Here is a 19,023-nt window from a genome sequence, read left to right as displayed (position 1 = left end):
GAATCCAGATCAGAGAACAGCAGCTAGATTTCTCCTTTGCAAGCTCTTCAAAGAGCTTTTAGATTAAAGCCCGGGCCACGGAGGTAAGGTCTGCTCTGGACTGGAGTTTTATCTTTGTCTCCCTTTGTTTCTCCTGCTTACTGGATTAAGAAGAGCCTGGAGTGGAGAGGCTGCATTGTGCTCCCCATTATCAGATGCACAGGTGTGGTTTACACTGTGTGCTTGCATGTGTGAATGCTGTTTAGTTCCCACCTGGATCTGCTAGCTTCGCTTTGTATCTCTTGTATCCGGCCTAACTCTATGTACTTGCTTCCAGCTTGCAGCCTTGTACATGAAGACACAACAAGGTCATCTTTCTCAGTCTGAGACTTTATTGCTTCTGCCGGTTGTCGCGTTCGTCTGACTCACGAGAACAACTTTGTTTGACAGACTTGTTCCTTTGTCTAAACTTTGTGTGAAGTTTCTAGATGTTTGCACGATTGTACAAAAAGTGTTTGGAAACATTTTCATTTTCTTGGCATTAGTCTGGAATGGCGGTGGCATACACGTATAAATCTTTCAGCAGGCTGCCATGACATTTTTGGTCGGCAGCCAGGCTCAGAGCTTCTAAATGTATAATGAAAAAGTCAGAAAGACACTTAACAAGCACTTTGATGGATGTTTGGTGGCTTTGGCTGGATCCACCGCACAGTATTACGGGCTTTCAGCAAGTGATTCATAGATGGACATTTCTGCTCATAAGCAAACAACCGCAGGATACTTTAAATCTGATTCGTATGACAAAAAGTCAGCAGGAGACGGCGTGGTCTTTGGCTTCAACCACCCTGTTTTCTCTTCTTCTTCACTTCCTGTTGTTGTTTTTCTTTGCCCGGAAAGAAACGACGGTGTTTTGCATGACTTTGAATTTAATTTGTGAGTCTGAGAGAGAAGCTTTACGCGTGCTGTTGCTTTAAGAGCCGAGCTGTCGCAGCGCCAGAGGAAAGTGATAAGAGACTAGTCCCACGGGCTGTGATTTGACAGGAGGAAAGCGGTGCGATTGTGTTAACACTCACAACCAATAACAAATGACCTCATAGCTCCTAGTGCACAATAATTCAGAAAGATTGAAACCTTGTTGGTATCCTTTATTATATTTGAGGTTATTTTGTCACTTTCACTGTGATATATTCTTTTCTTCAAACAAAACCTTGCCTGTATTTTCAGCAGGACACCTGTGTGGTGGCAGAGTGGGTTTAAAGCTGCCCTAGCAGCAGCGTGACGTTACCGTGGGGCTTCAGGGAGTGTGTCACTGCTGTGTCTGGAGTTTTTTCCTGCTGCTCTGTTTCTATAGTTTAGATTCAAGCACACGAAGGGCCAGGTTAGGAAATCCAGACTCTGCACGTGTGGGTTTGAGTTTAGAGGTTGGAGCTTCTCTGCTACAAATGCACGGTGGTCTTGGTGAAAGGAAAAAAAAAGGCAGTTACATCCTCGACAATTCACATACCTGCTGTGTTTACACCAAAATGAGGCGTGGCTCATTCCTCACCGTTATCCTGAATCGCAGACCCAAGACACACACGGTGCCAGACTAAACACGGAGCTTACGTAGGAGTCACCCAGGGCCGGGCTGAGAAGAATGCCAGGTCACGGGGTGTGTGCCGAGGAGCAACGGGGTGGCAATGCTCCCTTTGCCCTTGAGCAGATGGCCTGTAGGAAGCCTTTTAACGTGAACAGAGGACTGAAGGGGAAGAAGGGGAAGAGGGAGGGAGAGTTCACGACCGGGTGCAGCGGTTCGCAGCTAAAAAGGAAGACTTGTCTTGTTGTTCTCCGAAAACATTCGCATAATGCTCCAGTTCGGCGCGCAGCAGAAGGCAAACGTGTGCCTTAGTTTGTGTGTTGGCACGCCTTTGAGCCTTTCATACCCACAGCTCTGCTCTCCCCTGAATAAACTTTGCAAGAAAAGCATCAGTGGTAGCGTTTAGAAGAAAGCCGTCGTTGTGACAAGTTTGACAACCAGCTTTATGTTGATTCCCGACAGCTGCTTCCTTAGTCTTTTACTCCTGAAAGAGAATAGTTTAGTTGCTCTCCATTCATGTAGAAAGCATCTGAATCAGGCTAACTCTGCTTTTTAGCTCCTTCTGCTCTGCTTGGCTCTTGAACAACAGAAGTTGGGAGGTAACGCGGGCTATCATTGGTCAGATTACTACTGAAGACGAGGGTTTGACCATATACTCCATAAACGCTCCCAGCTTGACTTTTTCCAGGGTTCGTAAGAATAATGGCAGCAATTTTCCCAACTGTGGGATAAATAAAGCATCTCATGATATATCCGGAAATGTATTCCTGGAGAAAAGCTGCTTCAGTAACTCAGGATTATATTTCATGCTTATATTCAACATCTTCTCCTTATAACTCTTGTGAAATGAAGCAAATGTTTAGTTAATACCCTGATCGTGTCAGACTCGCGGTTCGAGTTCATTACCGGGCCTGCTCGTCTCCACAGCCAAGTTTCCACTCTGCTTTCTGCTGCTACTTTTCACACTCGTTCTAAACAGCTGCAGAAGAAGAGAATCATTTCCTCAAGTGGCTTTTATTTTTTCTTTCTATTTAAAATGTTGATGTTTCCTGGAATTCCTTTCTCCCTGTATTAAATGCACTCTTTAACTTTAGTTCACTTACTCCGCCAACACGTCTTAATCTCACCTCGCAGTCAAGGTGCACCCAAGCAGGAGCAGATAAACTCTTAATGCTGCAGATCACTTAATCCTGAGGTGACACTTGGCAGCGAGCTTTGTTTTTACTGTAACCGTACACATGCTGTACACATGCTGTACGTATGCTGCGAGGCTTAGCAGAGTTAGCACCGTTTGAAAGCCCTCTCAGACTGCATTACTGCATGCGTTTAGGCGTGTTGTGTTACATACACGCAAGGCAGTCACATTGCCTGCAGAGACACGTGGTGCACTCGTTCTTCTCCTTTGGATCCCGGCCCCCTGGACGAATTTGGAGATGATGGCTGAAAAAAGGAGCGAGCGAGGATTCAAAGGTTTAAAAATAAACAGATGGGTAAACTGTAGCTGGCTTTGAAATGCTTTCCCAAACCCGATCAAAGACGACGTCATTTACTCGGAGGGAGGTGGAAAAATGCATCAAATGTTTGGTTTGGCTGATGGGGGGGGGGCGCTGTAGCGTCTGTGTGGCACTGCTGGACGTGCTACCTCGTACAGGAAGGAACTTTTCTTGTACTTTGCATTTTCGAGGACACGGTCCTAAATCATTTTTACAAAATGAAAAAACAAACGTGCATGCACCAAATGCTGTCCTCTGCTCATTACACAAAGTAAATTACATTTTTGTGGAAAGCACTAAGCCAACCTCTCCCTGTGTGTTTCAGATGAGCCAGACGACGGAGGAATGAGTTTATTTTGAGAAATGAGGCGGAGAGTGGCGCGAACATAGAAGCTCCAGTCTGAGACGAGGCTTCAGAGGTGAGTGTAAGGAGCCTTCAGACCAGGGTCAGCATTATGCTTTAGTTCAACCCCTCAGCTTTCTGTCTTCTTTATCTGGTCAACTTTCATTTTATTTAATAGCCAGGTCACTCTTGAAAAAGAGATTTTGAATCTTATAAAAGACCTGAAGTGTTGCATCCTTCCCACGCGTCATGCAGGGCTTTATTTTAGTTCCTGATCGTCTCGGTTTGCTAATTCAAAGACTTGAAGGCTGTTAGAAGTGTTTGGCCTTACTTCCACCTGTTATGCAATCACATCATGGGCGACGGCAGTGTGGAGTCTTGTCACAGCTCTCTGATGCTAATGTAAGAGAGCTGTGAAGCATCTAAAAGTTTTTAATTGTCAACATAACGACCACGACAGACTAAAGCCTGCTGGTGTCAGTTATCTGCTCCTGCAAGAATATAATAAAGTGAGAGGGAGACATCATTAAGCATCAGTGACCCGATGCAGCAGAATAAGCTATGGAAGTGTGTATCCGTTATTGTTTATGAGTAATAAGTTAAATTTATGCCTCTGATGAATCAGCATTATGTCATACCATGTCTAATGTGTAAGAACCACGGATTTTCCAGTCGTGACATTATGGTTTTGTTTCCTTTTTTCTATGTTTTTTCCAGGGCAGGATGGGAAATTCAGAGAGCCAGTACAGCATTCAGGGTCCCAAAGGCACCAGCTTTATCTTCCCCGGGAAACAGAAGCCATATTCATTAAAGCTAGGCTCAGCCAAAGGTGATGCTCTGTCTCCTCATTCGTGGTGGAAAAATGCTCCGGTAGGCTCAGGGTACAAGACCAGGTGCGTTGGCCGTGGCTGTCTGTCGCCTACTAAAAGCCGACAGCCTTACTCTGCCCGGCTCTGTGACTACGTCTCCAAAGGAGTGAGGGGGAGCCCGGCTCAGCACCGCTGGCATCGGTCCCCTGGATGCGGCATAAGGAAGCGGCACATGTCAGACGATGATAATCCATACGGGGTCGAACTCAACGGGCACGCCCTGAACGGAGATGATGACGAGCACGAGGTTTTAGGGGAACAAAGCAGCCCGCGGGTGGTGATCAAAAAGGACGGCACGCTCAGGGTGGAGTTCACCAACACCTCGGGGAATCCTCTCCACCTGGATGGGGCCACTGGCCCGGTCCAACTCCTCAAGTTCTCCCCCAATGTGGAGTCGGCATCGACTCCCAGTCTGCCTGGGTCCAGTGGCAGCAGGCAGGATGGTCATCACAGCGCTCCGCTTCCAGCCTCTACTTCCTCCACAGCCAGAACCAGCAAAGGCAGCTCACTGAGCTCTGACGGCTCCTGGTATGACTCCCCCTGGGGGCCGAGCACAGAGCTGTGTGAGCAGGACCAGCCTTGCTCTGCCAGCAGAGCGTTAGCACACTCCCCCATTCACCAAATTGTCTCCTTTGCAGAACAGTCCCCCCCTTTGTCCATTACAGATCTGTATAAAGACCCCACAATGGCTGCGACTTTCCCCACAGCCAGGGACTTGTCCTCCCAGCTACACGAGCCTCCACCGGGCCAGAGGCCACACCGAGCATCCTTTGCGTCCGTCCTGGACGTTCCTTTGGAAGAAGAATGCCCAGAGCCCCGCCAGTACTCTTCGTACACCCTGCCCTGTCGCAGGCCCAAATCGCACACCGTCAGCGAGAACCTGGACCAGTACCGTGACCAGGGGCAACGGCAGGAACAGGTGGGGCCGGATTTCATCTTCCAGAAGAAAGACTCCATCAAAAACCGTATCAGACGCTTCAGTGACTGGACGGGCAGCCTCAGCCGCAAGAAGAGGAAGTCTCAGTCTCAGGTGAGCCTGCACAAGATGGGCTTTGGGGTTTAGTCACTACTCTTTAATGAATTACACTCTTTTTATCACTCACAGGATGCATACAGAGCCATGCCTTATATTTTATAGAGATTTTATATTTGAAAATCTTAGTGTATCTTCATATCTAGCCCAAGAAGGGAGTGGTCATCAGACAGTTTCCCTCCTGGCAAGATTTATATGATTGCGGGCCACAGTGGTTGTCCTGGCATGGCTGGGAACCAACCACCGTCCTCTGGTCCTTTAGCAACACAACACCAGCTGTCTGAGGACAGGACGCAGCGGGGTGACACAAAATGAAATCTGTAAAGCAGCCAGGGCTGGGTCTAGTTGTTCTAGTGAGGAGGGAACAAGGATGGGAGTGACTTTTAGCACAATACCGAAGCATGGACGACGCTCCGACGAAGAGGAGTGCGGGGCTGGTAATCAGATATCACGAATACTTTTACTGGGTGGGTAAATCTAAGTAGTATTATTGCACACTGACTGTTTTCTAGCAACATGCAGGACTTTCTTTTACACATTTAGCTCGTTCGTTTACAAGTCGGATCGATTAATCGTGTTACTGAAGATGTCCGTGGGAGGTGCATTGACTTTTGAGTGGACAGCTGATCTTCGTGTAAGTAAAACGATACCTGTGCTGTGAGGAGAGCAGCCTGTCAGCCCGCTGCCTGCACGTGGACGCAGGAACCGCCTGATTTTGGTTGTACAAACATCAGGTTTTTACAAGCTTTAATTTGACCTAAAACATTTGCTTAAACTGAGCCTGAACTCTCGTCCCTCCCTTCTTTGAGGGCTTGAAAGCAATTGTTCCTGCATTAATTCGTTTAGCTGTGCCTTGTAAAAGTTTTCAGAACGCTGTTTGGGTGCTGCCAAGAGAATAGCTGTAAGCCTTTGAGAGGATCTGTAGAGTGAGGCTAAATCCGAGCTGAAGATTTAACCCCACCCCTCCTCTAACGTTAATGAGTGACTTATGTTTGTTCTGGTTGTTGTGTTCAGATTTTCGGGTCTCCCCTCACGTTCCTCGGAGAATAAATCTGCTAATAGGGATTGGTGTTCAGTCGGTTGAGTCTAGGAGCGAAACAAAGGACAGAGAAGAACAAATGAGAAGGCGTTTTCTTCTTGGAGACTGTGTAAGCTGCTTCTCGTGCTGAAACGTCTTGATTATTTTCAGTGAAATATGCAAGAAGCTTTGCTGTGACGCAGTTTTCTGACCCTGTGCTTACTCGACTCATTTTGAGTGTTTTTAAAAAAATGCCTCCTTCTAAAGCTGCTGCGCTAATTTCTAACCACGTGCTGGTGCAGGATCGATCTGCTCCAGTTTTGTTTCCTCGTCCAGACGTAAAATTCAAAGAAGTGGACCGAGGTCTGGTAATCAATGCTGATTACGGGTAATTGTGTGAAGCACATAAATACTTACGAAGTCTGCATTTCTGGTGCAGTTTGGTATAAACTAATTGAACCAATCAGGCAAATTCACAAACAAGTCAGTGATTAATGCACGGGGGTTTCCTTTCTCCGTAATCAACGGGGCATGCAACAAGTTCTCGTTAAATTCATTGAGCTGTTTAAAACTGTATTTCCTCTTTCCTTTGGGAGCCGTTTTGATGCCAAACTTCGGTGTGCAATATCTCTGCGGGCTGGTCACAGTGCCTCCTTTCAGCAGGTCATCAGCTCTGGTTCCCCTGGACTCGTGGGTTTAAAGGTCACATAGCGACCCTGATGCCAAAGACCAAGAATCTGCTTGTAATGAAAAGCAGATGGAGGACGGTGAGGAGAGGCTGGATAGAGTTGGGCTAGAGGAAGCTTGCCCTCTGCACAGTGTGCATCTACAGCTACTAACTAAACAACGGTGGATTTCATGGTTGCTACAAGAGGACGAAATGGTAAACAAAGCCTGTCCTCAAGTGAGCACCGAGTTCACCGGGTTCAGTCCTGCTGTGAAACTTAAACATGAACCCTTTGCTGCCTAGTTACAGGGCGCAGGGAGGCAGAACTGCATGCTAAATATGAAGAAGGGTGAGTGTGGATGCAGCACGAAATGCGCATTAAGGACTGAGACGACGCAGACAGGTTGGAGTGAAACGCATTAATAAACAAAAGATGGAGACAGAGCTCTGTCGTGACGCCGTGCGCGTCTGCACGCTGAGAGCGCTCCGCTCTGTTGCCAGGGGCGGAATCGATGCTCCAATCTAGTGAAGTGTAGGTAGGCTGTCATTAGGCATGAAAGGGTGCAATTCCATCAAGTATTCATTTGGGGAATTGGGAAGCCACAGCAGACCTCAAATGACGTGAAATTGTCTGAGCCTGGAGGGTGCCAACCTCTCAGGTGCCATCACAGGAAATTTGTCCCACTTTTTCAGCCTAGGAAGAATTTCGAGACTGTAATGCAGACTTTGAAGTAGGTTCGAGTGGTTTGCCTCGATTTTTCAAAAGTTTCGCAGTGCCTTGGGGCTAATTGAAAGAAGCAGAGTTGATTTGTGTCCCGCTGTAAGCTCACGGGTACCTACAGAAGTCTGTACACCTGGAGGGCAAACATGCTGTGTTTTGCCTAAATGTGGATGGGAACAATGCAGGTCAGAGCCAAGTTTGTAATCTGCAGCCAGCCCCACACTTCTGATCTTCCTCCAATTGACTTTTCTCACACTCTTCATTCACTTTCTTCACCTTTTGTGCCTCCTCAGGAACCCCGGTACAAGGACCTGAGTGATACGTTTGACAGTGGGGTGGATGGTCTGACTGCAGACACCAGCTCCCCCTCCCAGGTCTCCAGCCTCCTCTGGTTTCCCGGAGCCTCCAGGGCCCAATCTTCAGGAGCCATTCACCAAACGACCAACGATGCCCTTCGCCAGAACATCTATGAAAACTTCATGAGGGAGCTGGAGACGGGTACCGGGCAGGGAGGAGGTGAGAGAAGAGTGCCGTCCACCGGCACCGAGGAAGACGAGAGCAGCAGCGAATCTGCCGAAGGCTCGCTCGAGCAGCTCGACCTGCTGTTTGAAAAAGAGCAGGGGGTGGTTAGACGGGCCGGCTGGCTTTCCTTCAAACCCCTCGTTACTCTGCACAAGGACAGGAAGCTGGAGCTGGTGACGCGGCGCAAGTGGAAGCAGTACTGGGTGACCTTGAAAGGTGAGCTTCGGTGCCCTGTCCTTGAAACTCAGATGAAGAATTCACAGTTTGGGTTAGTTGGAAATATCAGAAGAGAAAATAAAATATATGAAGTGACGCATTCTTGCCATTTTTCTGATTCTGTGCAGGATTTGTGCTTTTATGTCTCAATGTCACAGCAACAACTCCAATTCTGCTGAAGTTCATTGCTTAGATTATTTTTCATGTTGAACAAGGACACAGTGTCTGCAATAATCACACGGTAAAAGCATTCCCTTCCCTTTCCAGGGTGCACATTGCTGTTCTATGAAACTTACAGTAAAGGCTCTCCGGAGCAGGAGCTGTCGCCCCGCTACGCCCTCCTGGCCGAGGACAGCATCGTCCAGGCTGTTCCTGAGCATCCCAAGAAGGAGAACGTGTTCTGCCTCAGCAACTCGTATGGAGACGTCTACCTTTTCCAGGTGAAGAGTCACCTGACTCCTGTGCTTGTGACTCAAGATTTCTCAGAAAGTCTTTGCACACACCCGCTGGTTTCTTTTTTCATATAAAATGACCTTAGAGCCCAAGTCCCATTTAAAAAGGGCTCAACTGATTTCTCATCCAGTCTCCTCTCAGGATGAAAAGAGCACATTAACCTTGATTTAAGCAGGAGTCTTTCAGCTGCCTCCTAATGATCTTTCTGAGATAAATGGTACAGTAACTTTATCGTGCATGTAATGGAAATACTGGTCAGCGGTTTGAGCTCCTCGTTTCTTTATTTCCCTTCCAGGCCAGCAACCAGACCGACCTGGAAAACTGGGTGACGGCGATCCACTCCGCAAGTGCCTCGCTGCTGGCCAAGCGCCAGGGGAAGGAGGATACGGTGCGCCTGCTGCGGAGCCAGGTCCGCGCTCTGCTGCAGAAGATCGACATGGATGGGAAGATGAAGAAGATGGCCGAGCTGCAGCTGACCGTAGTCAGCGATCCAAAGAACCGCAAAGCTATCGAAAACCAGGTGAGCAGGTGGCGATGAGGTCTGCGGGGAGACATTGGCTACGAGGGCTCGCACACTTCCTGCTATTGAGACAAATTCTCAGAGAAAATCTGCTTCGTTCGCAGCGGTGATAAACGGATTCAGTGGCGTAACGTGTGCTCGCTTCATGTTTCAGTTTTTAAACTCATCTGCGTGTCGTTACCCTGCATAATTCATGGTGAAACCACACAATGTGCCCTACTTCATTTTTCTGATTATTTCTTTTTTGGACTGCGGTGACGAGCCTGTGTTTCATTTTCGTCTGCGGGTGGGTGAAGTGGCCTAAATGCTTCAGTCCCAAACGTGTCGCGAGGGGCCCAGAGGAGCAGCTCTCTCCCCAAACATGTGATTGGGATTCCAGATGTTTCCCGGTAATGGGCTCTCAACATGCATTATCCTCTCCCTCCTCCTCGCAGCCGGAGGGAGAATCCGAAGCACCCAGCGCTGTTTTAGCCTACATACAGCAGATCACAAAGGGCTGGAAAAAGCTCCAAACCTGTAGCTTAGCAGGAAGAAAAACACTGTGACGGGAAAACAGTTTGTTTTGCAGCGTCAGGCTGTTGTCGTGGCTGACAGGGTGGTCAGTCCGTTTCATTTTTTGCACCACATTAGACACGAGGACCTGATAAAAGCTCACTGCAGGGCTGATCCGTGGAGATGTCACCGCCCAACTTTGTCCTCAGGTCTGTTTTCAATTAGCTGGTACGCCAAGACAAGAAGACGGACATGGTTGGAGTCAATGATGGGGTCAGGACCGGACTGATAAAGACGCCATGAGGCTGATGATAGATTTAAGGTTCTGGGGGAGTTGTGGAGCACCAACAGGGCACTACTTTGATGTCTCTGCCTACCCCCACCTATGTCTATGGTGCCAGTAGAGCATGTTTGAAGTCTACACACACACACACACACACACACACACACACACACACACACACACACACACACACACACACACACACACACACACACACACACACACACACAGAGTGCAGTGAAACAGCATTGAAGGATGTGTAGAGAGAGATCAGGCAGATGTTAAAGAGGGAAAATAAGAAAAGAGAATCTCTTAACAGAAAAGCTCTGAAATGGAAGTAAGTTGTGCACGCCGGCCAGATGTGACCAAACATGACTCGCTTTCCACTGATGTGCATTTTTTATCCTGCGCTGACTCAAGCCTGCTAGATGCATCAAGCATTAATATAAAAATTCTATTCATCAGTAACGCGCCCCAGCATGACTCATCAAATCGAATTTTCTGCAGGACTATTTTAGGCCGTCCCGGCACAAAGACGTGGATATTTGACTGTTGACAAACCGATCCGTGGCACATCAATCTGGAGCTCGCACAGATCTTGTCAGATGTTATACATAAAAAGGATTTTTCCAAAGCAGCGGCCCTGCAGGTTTTAAGGAAAGAGCTTATCTGATTTCGGCGGCGATGCCTCCCACCCCCTTTTAAAGTCATCTTCAAACCGCTCAGTGGGAATTAAATTACGGTACACTGCGTTTTATACAATGACCCAAGAATAGCAGGATAAAAAAACCAACTTGTGTTCAAGTAACAGCACGAGCCGCAGCAGACAGGAAGCTGTTTGACGCATCCTTTTAAGGGATGAGTATAGCAAAGCCATCCACAGGTTTCTGGTGTGCTCGCCATAGAAATGGCACCTTCAGCCACTGTTATCTGCACAGAAGTACCCACTTTTTAGTTTAACACTGACTACCGAGTCAAAATGTTTTCCTTTGACTCGACTTTGACTTGATCTCCAGACTTTCTAAGATTCAGACAGGAACCTTTGGCTCTCAGGACGTTAGCCCAGCCGAGCTTTTCACAGAGCGGCGAGTCGGCCTCTCGGCAATTTCTGTGCAACCTTTGTGTTTAAGATGTTTGTGAAGTCACAGGGTTCATAAAACACCACCCTCGTGCCCTTTCTCAGTTTGCTCCTAATCCGAAAGAATGCCGTCAATGTGAGCGAGACCTAATGGGAGCGCGCCATAGGGTGCGTTATTGTAAATGAACTCGCAGTGCAGACGAGACCCATTAAAGTCAGTTTGTTATGGAGCGTTGTTTAACTGAGTGTTCTCATTAAAAATGGTCTCCAGCCAACAAAATAAGCACTTTCTTATAGCTTACATAGTGCAAACGGGGACATGGGGACTGTACGTGTGTGTGTGGAGGTTTAACTGGTGGTCTGTGCAACATCATCAGCCTCTCAAGTCGTCCATAAAAAATGGGCATTTGAATTTACTGCACACACACACACTCTCGTCTGCTCCATATGCAGTCATCCTTCACTATCAAACCTCCACAGAACTTATGCCTTTACCCTCCACCAACATCTGCAAGCAATCGCAGCTCCCTGAAAAGCTCCAGACTGACCCTGGATCCCCCTCTTTCATTCCCTCCCCGCCCCTCAACTCCCTCCATTATTATTTCCCCCAGCGCTCTTCTGCTCGCTCACCTACCAAACACCAATTTCAAATTCAGATCTTGTACCAAGCGCGTCTTTCCTTTTCCCTCAGATCCAGCAGTGGGAGCAGAACCTGGAGAGATTCAACCTGGATCTCTTCAGGATGCGCTGCTACCTCGCAAGTCTGCAGGGCGGAGAGCTGCCCAACCCGAAGAGCCTGCTCGCCATCGCCAGCCGCCCCACCAAAACCACCCTGGGACGCCTGGGGATTTTCTCAGTCTCCTCCTTTCACGCACTGGTAAGGAATACATAAAGAGGCGATTCTGACGCTTCTGAATGGGACGTTTGGATTTACTTGATGTCTAGCAGTAACCTTGAAAACTCTTTATTCAGTGTAGTATATTGCAGCGTGCAAACGCTCGTTTTGTGCATCACGGGAGGAAAATGAACTTAATTAAGATGGTTTGATTAGATGGAATTTCTGTTGAGAAATATGATCGTAGTGCTGATAAAGTGTATCTGCTCAGATCTGTTCCAGAGACGAAGCCACAGTCAGGAGGCGCTCCCTGTCCCTGACTCACAGACAGCGCAAAAGAGGCCTGTTCTCCTCCCTGAAAGGCCTCGACAACCTCACGAGGAGAGGCCGTGACAAGAGACCTTCTGTCTCGCAGGTATTCACGAACACACAGACATCTGAAGATGTTTTAATAAAATTCTGTGTTTAAAGGAAGAATTAAACGGGTTAAACATTAATGCACTGATTCTTCTTTTTATCTGAAATTCACTAAAAAACCTCATAAACGACATGAACGTGCATGATTACAGGCAGTGTTCACGTCTACTGTACATGAGGAGAAAGAGTCCCGATGCTCCCGCCTTCAGTGCACAGTGTGCACGTTCGTTAATGGAGCAACCTGAAAGCATGCTGGCTCGTCGCTCGCTCGCATGTGCAGTGCCTTTGTTAATGTGAAAGAAATAGCTAGAGACTGTTTTAGTCACGCAGCGCTCTCTGCACATTTCCCCTCCTCCCCCAGAGGAGTCTTTATTAAATGAAAAGCGCATAAGCTCACATCCCTCCTGCTTTCCTGTAAGGCTGAGCGCAAACCTCCCATCAACGTAAACACAAGGGAGCATTCCTCACCCAGGTGCATTGGGGGGGCATCTAAATCCTCTCAGGTTAGTAATTAGACTCATGCAAGCTGGTTATTTATTGATACAAAAATCCACCGCTCTGTACCCTGCAGATACGGCCCTGGAGACGAGCCTTGGTGGTCTATTTTAAGCATCACCAAAGGAAACACTTGTGTAATTTTATGGACCCCTGTTCATTAGTCGAGACTCTAATAAAGCAGAGGAATGTAACTTTGTGTTTCTTTGTGCCGTAATGTCAGTGTGGCGTCCAACGTTTCCCGAGCGCGGCTCTCCGGTAGGCGAGCCCCGACTCCTGACTACGAGCAAAACGCCGCCTGTCCTGTTTCGCCTGCTCTCGTCGGGCTCATCTATCCCGCCACCTGCTCTGTGATATTTATGCTCGTGCATTTGCGCACGTCTGTCACCGGCTAGGTATGCGTGTATGTGTTATTATTTTTCTGGGGGGACTCCAGCCAGCCGGCCTAATGAGGCCCAGTTACATTTCACAGTGCAGGAGGCCGAGGTGGCGCTGCAGCACACATGAATTATTAAAAGCCATATGTGGTAGATGGCGTTCTCCACGGTTCCCTCAGCCCAGCAGATGGTTGGTGTAAAGACGCTAAATATTAAACAGCCTCCTTTTATTCCCCCCCCCCCGGTTTCCTCTTGCCCACGAGCTCTTTTTTTAGTGTTTTCTGGTGTTTTCGTCTTTACTTAGAGGCTAATCATGAACAGTTAATGGCTGCTAAGCGCTCTGAGGGATTTTCTGAATGCTGGGGTTTCCTGGACATCTGCTATTTTCCTTAATCTTTTTCCCAGAGCGAGGGGGTCAGTGCGGCACGAGTTTTGGTTTTCTGTGATTCTCTGTGGGAAATTCAACTGTCGCTGTCACAAACATGACATCATCGGCTCCTTGGCTATTTCCGCAAGTTGGGCTGACGAGTGATACGTCTTCATACGCTCCTCAGGTTCTCCCAAACGTGCCATCTCCAAGGGTTTCTCTCCATCTACCAGTTTAAAAACACTCTCCAAGCTCCTTAATTTATTCCATCTCTTAAACTGTGCGGTTCCCTAATTTCTATCACCATTTGTTGTCCCTCTCCCCCCTCCAGCCGCCCCCATTTCTCAGAGCATAAACATCAGAGCTGGCGGTGCTTCTCCCACAGTCTCCATACTGACTCATGTGTGTTGACTAAGCCTAAATCCCATTTACCACTTTGATGGCACACTCCACAACCTTCCCCCAAAGTCATCCCCCCTGCTCTCCCCTTTTCTCTTCTCTCATCCGCCTTAGCGGAGCTCTGGATCATAAGGAGCTGGCCGCCAGTCGTTTGTGGGAAGTAGGCCAGAAAGGTCCGAGGATTTGTGGAAGAGTTGTTAAAGCTTTCTAAAATAAGCCGGCTTTTTTAGTGAAGCGGCACCATTTACAGCTATTTTATAAACGTCCTCATGCTGCGGAGAGACGCAGAGTCTTATTAGCAGAACAAGAGCTGGAAGTTTCTTTGTGATTGTAAAGACATTTTCTTGGTCCTGTAGACCCTCTAAGTCCGCTTGAGCTCTTTAATTTGTGAGCAAAAACAAACACCTTTGACTTCATGTCGGCGCTTTTTGGGGAGCAAAATAGTGAATTGAATTTGCCGGCTGTGCTGCTTGTCATGTCTCTGCTGCCTGCTGACAGACTGTCAGAGCACAGCCTGATAACTGCAGTCCACTTAAACGAGGACTCGAGGCACGCCCTCATAACGGATAGCTCTGTCACGGCCGTATTATAGAGTTGTTGAAATGTTCTGAGGCCGCAGGGTTAGCAACACGCCTCCCAATCACAGACAGGCAGGACAGACTCGAGGAGCCAGAGAACTTTGTAGATGTGGAGACGGATAGGTGGGAGCTGGCCCTCCCCTCTGCTTTCAGACACCCCCCTTTGATCTCTCTGCTACACAGAAAACACTCAGTGTCCACACACACATTTCCTCCACTCACTCACACACTGCACATTTCCACCAATGCACCTTCAAAGGCCACAGACCCTGTTTGGAAGCAGTATCAAAGCGCTGCACTCGCCATGCGTAGTTTTTAATTAACTGCATAAAAGCACCGTGTGTGTTTAATATGTGTGTTGCTGAGATGGCTAGGTGCTAATGGCTCATGAGTCAGTCAGCGTGGTGCCCCTCTGTCTGTACTTCTTACTGTCTGTCTCTGGGTTTCAGGTCTTTGAAAGCGATGCTGGAGGCCAATCGTGCGCCCTGCCTCCCAGGAGCACCGAGGTGAGTCACCGATTTCAGTAACTTATTTTTTAAATAATCTCCTAAAAACTCCCCCGCCATCTGTCGCGGGCATCCTGTTGCACAGTTTCATCTGTACTATTATTAGTTTAAGTTGGAAGTAGCTGCAGTTGAAACGGGTCTGCTGCTACTTTAACCTCTGCCGTCTTTCGCGGCTTTGATGGTTCGCTGTGCAAAGATATTTGAACACGCTGGGCGTGCGTACATTGGGATCACAAGGCGCACGTGTCCGCCTGAGTATATTACACGTCCAGGATCAAAGCAGCGATTCCTTTCATGCTGATCTGCAGGTGTCTGCAAGACAAATGGAGAGCATATCTAACAGGAGGGATGGAGCCCTGTGAAAAACCGGCGTGAACAGGGGTCCAATTCACACCATAATTGAGTTAAAGGATGGTGTCGTATGTGAATGTGTATGTGTGTGTATGGGCGAAGCGTTGGATGACTGACAAGTGTGAATTCAGGCCATCTGAGCAGCCAGACTTTAAAACGCCAGCGTTTGCTGGTTATTGAGGGCTGTAATTGTAAAATAGCAGCGCGAGCTTGAGGTCCTCACCTCGCCAGGCTCCAACTTCCACATGTTCTTCTCTTTTTAATTCCCATTTCAGTTTAAAACTCCCAACATGAATATAAATAGAATCCAAATACGCCACCTATTATAATCCCATTTCTGCATTGTTCACTTTCTATTTCATTGTTTTGTGTCTCAATTTTTTGGACTGCATGTTGTAGTTTTCAGTCGGATACAGGAGCCAGATTTTAAGCTTTTATAAGCTAGGCTAGGCTAAAGTTAGCAAGCAGCTCATTTAGGCCAAAACAGACCTGAAAAACGCAGCTAAACATTCGTGGTCACTGATTGGTGGCGTGGTGACAGTATCAGATTAGTGCAGCAGTAATGAGTCAGTCCATCCTCCTCCTGATGGCTCCAGCAAGCCAAAATATTTCCTGCCTGATGAAATGTGGCACTGACAGATGGGTATAATGGATAGCGTTAGACGGAGGACGAATGGTGTTATAAAGATCAGTGTTTCACAGGATGTAGTGATTCATAGCATTAGTCTGTGGTCAATGTGGCAAGTGTAAAACGGCCCTCATTAAGGGCCTAGAAAGGGACTCTGAGCAGGAAGCGTGTTGGGGAAACAACACTGGCTTTCATGCATGTTGCTGGAAGCTTCTCTGCTCTTTTCACTCAAAGTCTCTCAGGTTTGGACGTAAATGAGGAAAGCGGCTCATCGCAGAGATCCGTTTTGTTTTTCGGGGGGATTAAGGCTTCACGGTGTGGGAAGTTAGAAAAGAGAGAGGTTTGCGCAGCCGCTTTGATTTTTGTCAACATGCACACTTCTTCATTTCCGTCTTGATGACTTTGCACCTATTGTGCTGCTTTGGACTCAAAGCCCTCGAATTACTCTAATAAGCACTCATCCTGCACTAATCCTTTCAAGTGAAGGGTGTGCGTCGCTCTTGTGCTTCCTTGTGTTGCTGTGTTTGTGCGTGTCGTGTCCTCTCTGTGTGGGTCTTTTCCATCCAGCTTTTTCTGCAGGTCACGTTTAGCTGTTGCCTTCAGTTGGTGAGATAAACATCTGCATGGGCTCGAGCTGCCACTGCTGGAGTTGCCTTGGTATGGTGTGAAGTTAAAACTCACATAGCAGAGCTTGGCTCCTTACATCCTCGGTCCAGCCTCTGCTTCCAGCAGTGGAAAACGGCACAGGGATGATTTTGTTTTGCTGTGGATTAAGACTCCTCAGCAGAGCGAGCTGATGTGTTTTGACTGCTGGAGGAAAAACTCCTTGCTACTTATTCTTATGTTACTAAAACAGCTTTGCTTTAACTTCATTTATGCATTTTCACACTCCATCCATCCTGACGCTTTATTCGTAAATAAGGTTGGTACCTTCCTCCTGGGGAAACTCCCGAAAGCTGTTTAATCAAACCAAAGCACTTCAGCTGCTGCTTTTTGGAATAAAAAGCTTTCTTGTCCTAGTTTGGGTCACTTCTGTCTGCTAAGTGGTTCTTTATAAAGATTAGGACAGAATCATGAGCCCGCCCACCCCAGCACAGATTATTTATGTTTGCACATAATAAAAGAATTATAATCTGATAAAAACAGAAATTATGATGGTGAATATTATTAGACCTCTGAAAAACTGACCTTTGATTGAGCCACAGCACAAATCATGACTGACCAATGATGTGCTTTCATTTTTTATTACACACAGTGTAAACCTCAGCAAAGATGTGAGCTGACGAAAGGAATTGTTGATGCTGAAAAATCAGGACATAAAAAGTTATCAGTGTGTTTCCAAGTTTAATGTGCAAAGTAAAATAATGTAAATATCTAAAGTAAAACTGGGATGTTTGGAACAGCTGTGTTTAAAACATTGTTGCTCTGTTTTACAGGAAGAACGAAATATAACAAACGTTCATAGCGGGGCTAATATTTCAGTCCTTATTAGCAGAAAGGCTGAAGGTTGGAACAAACATTACCAGGTAAATCAGAAGCGTAAGGTTTGCTTTCCACATCAGCGTCTTCTTCACCTCGCGCTACATTTCTATGTTTCATTTTTCCTGGATGGTGCAGTCCACAAATGAATAGCAAAGAACTGACTTGGAGGCGAATATATCAGGTTGTTCTCACCTGGCTGCAGGCTGCTCCAGTGCATGCTGAAGGTCGCATCGTTATCACGCTAACAGAACCACATTATCTTCAAAAAGCACAGGAGTGATTCGTACGAGCCCCTCACACCGACTGTGCCTTAAGGTGCTCGCCTGAAATATCACGAACAGCATCGAGGAAAAGGGGCGACCTCGAAAGAGTTTTGTGCTCCCCTGGTCTCATGCTCTCGCCAAACCAAGAGGGAATGTTGAGTTGTTATGTTTTTGGAATTACAGCACTTATTCTTTTCATTCTCTTTGAAATTAATTTGAAAAAGACGCTTTCACATTATTGCAACTTGACCAGAAGAGCTTAGGGCGAACAATGCAGAGCCGTGAGATGATGAAGACTCAGCTAGTCAGCTGCAGCCATGTTTCGTTTATTAGGGAGACTGAGAGGTCTGCTGGTGAAAGAGAGTAAAATGAAACGAGTCTTTGCCTTCTTCAGTTATAAGATTCGGGTTAAGAAACAGTCAGTAGTGTTATGAGTGTGGAAACTGGTGGCATTGCGCTGTAAAGGAGGGGATCGCTGGGTGGAGCTTTAAGGAAATAAGGAGTAATACGCTTTAAATAGACCTGATTGGCAATTTTCAGTCTTTTCCTATCTGTTTGAGGAACTACTGTAATATTTGTGTTACAATGTTGCTAAGTGGAACAGAGATGGTTATTCTTCTGCAGCAGCGGTCATCACTAAACGTTCGTTACTCCACTCTGTTCCATCTTTAGAAGTTCGGGTGGAGGACCGCTCGCTTCGAAATAATTTCCACACTGGAGGGGAAACGTTGAAGCCCTGGCTCGAATGACCTGGCTGAACGCAAACATAAATAGCACGCGCACACTCGCCACAGAGGGCACTTGTTGAAGTGCAGCGCGTGTCTGGCAGCGGCTCACGGAGCGTTGGCCAGGCAACCGTCGGCCCGTTAGAACGCACTCTGACCATGAATGAGTGTTCAGTGTTAGTCTGTCTCTGATCGGGACGACAGAGTTTTTGGTTTTGCAGTCACACCGGGACACAAACGGGACATTTACGCAACCATGTCGGCCTTTTTTTTTTCCATCCTCAGGTTGTGAGTGTGACCTGACATCTATAAAGCTGCAGACAGAAGTGGGCGTTGA

General features: G+C 47.3%; 1 protein-coding gene across 3 annotated transcripts in view; it reads left to right on the top strand.

Moving 5' to 3' along the window:
• The window catches only part of tiam2a (TIAM Rac1 associated GEF 2a), a 59,925-nt gene that overhangs the window by 16,735 nt on the left and 24,167 nt on the right, over positions 1 to 19,023 (top strand). The window contains exons 1-9 of one of the 3 annotated variants that reach the window (XM_080293882.1): positions 184 to 202; positions 3,374 to 3,467; positions 4,109 to 5,290; positions 7,993 to 8,437; positions 8,705 to 8,877; positions 9,186 to 9,410; positions 11,955 to 12,140; positions 12,370 to 12,513; positions 15,181 to 15,237. In XM_080293882.1, coding sequence (XP_080150008.1) covers positions 4,115 to 5,290; positions 7,993 to 8,437; positions 8,705 to 8,877; positions 9,186 to 9,410; positions 11,955 to 12,140; positions 12,370 to 12,513; positions 15,181 to 15,237 — 2,406 coding nt within the window. In that variant the 5' untranslated portion in view covers positions 184 to 202; positions 3,374 to 3,467; positions 4,109 to 4,114. Of the gene's footprint in view, positions 1 to 183; positions 203 to 3,373; positions 3,468 to 4,108; positions 5,291 to 5,640; positions 5,761 to 7,992; positions 8,438 to 8,704; positions 8,878 to 9,185; positions 9,411 to 11,954; positions 12,141 to 12,369; positions 12,514 to 15,180; positions 15,238 to 19,023 lie in introns of those variants that run through there. The other 2 variants (XM_026151679.2, XM_026151680.2) reach the window with 2 other exon arrangements.

The sequence above is a fragment of the Astatotilapia calliptera genome, chromosome 19, assembly GCF_964374335.1.
Source record: "Astatotilapia calliptera chromosome 19, fAstCal68.1, whole genome shotgun sequence".
Classification (NCBI taxonomy): Eukaryota; Metazoa; Chordata; class Actinopteri; order Cichliformes; family Cichlidae; genus Astatotilapia; species Astatotilapia calliptera.
The sequence above is the reverse complement of the archived record's forward strand: the minus strand, read 5'-3'. Positions and strand labels throughout refer to the sequence as shown.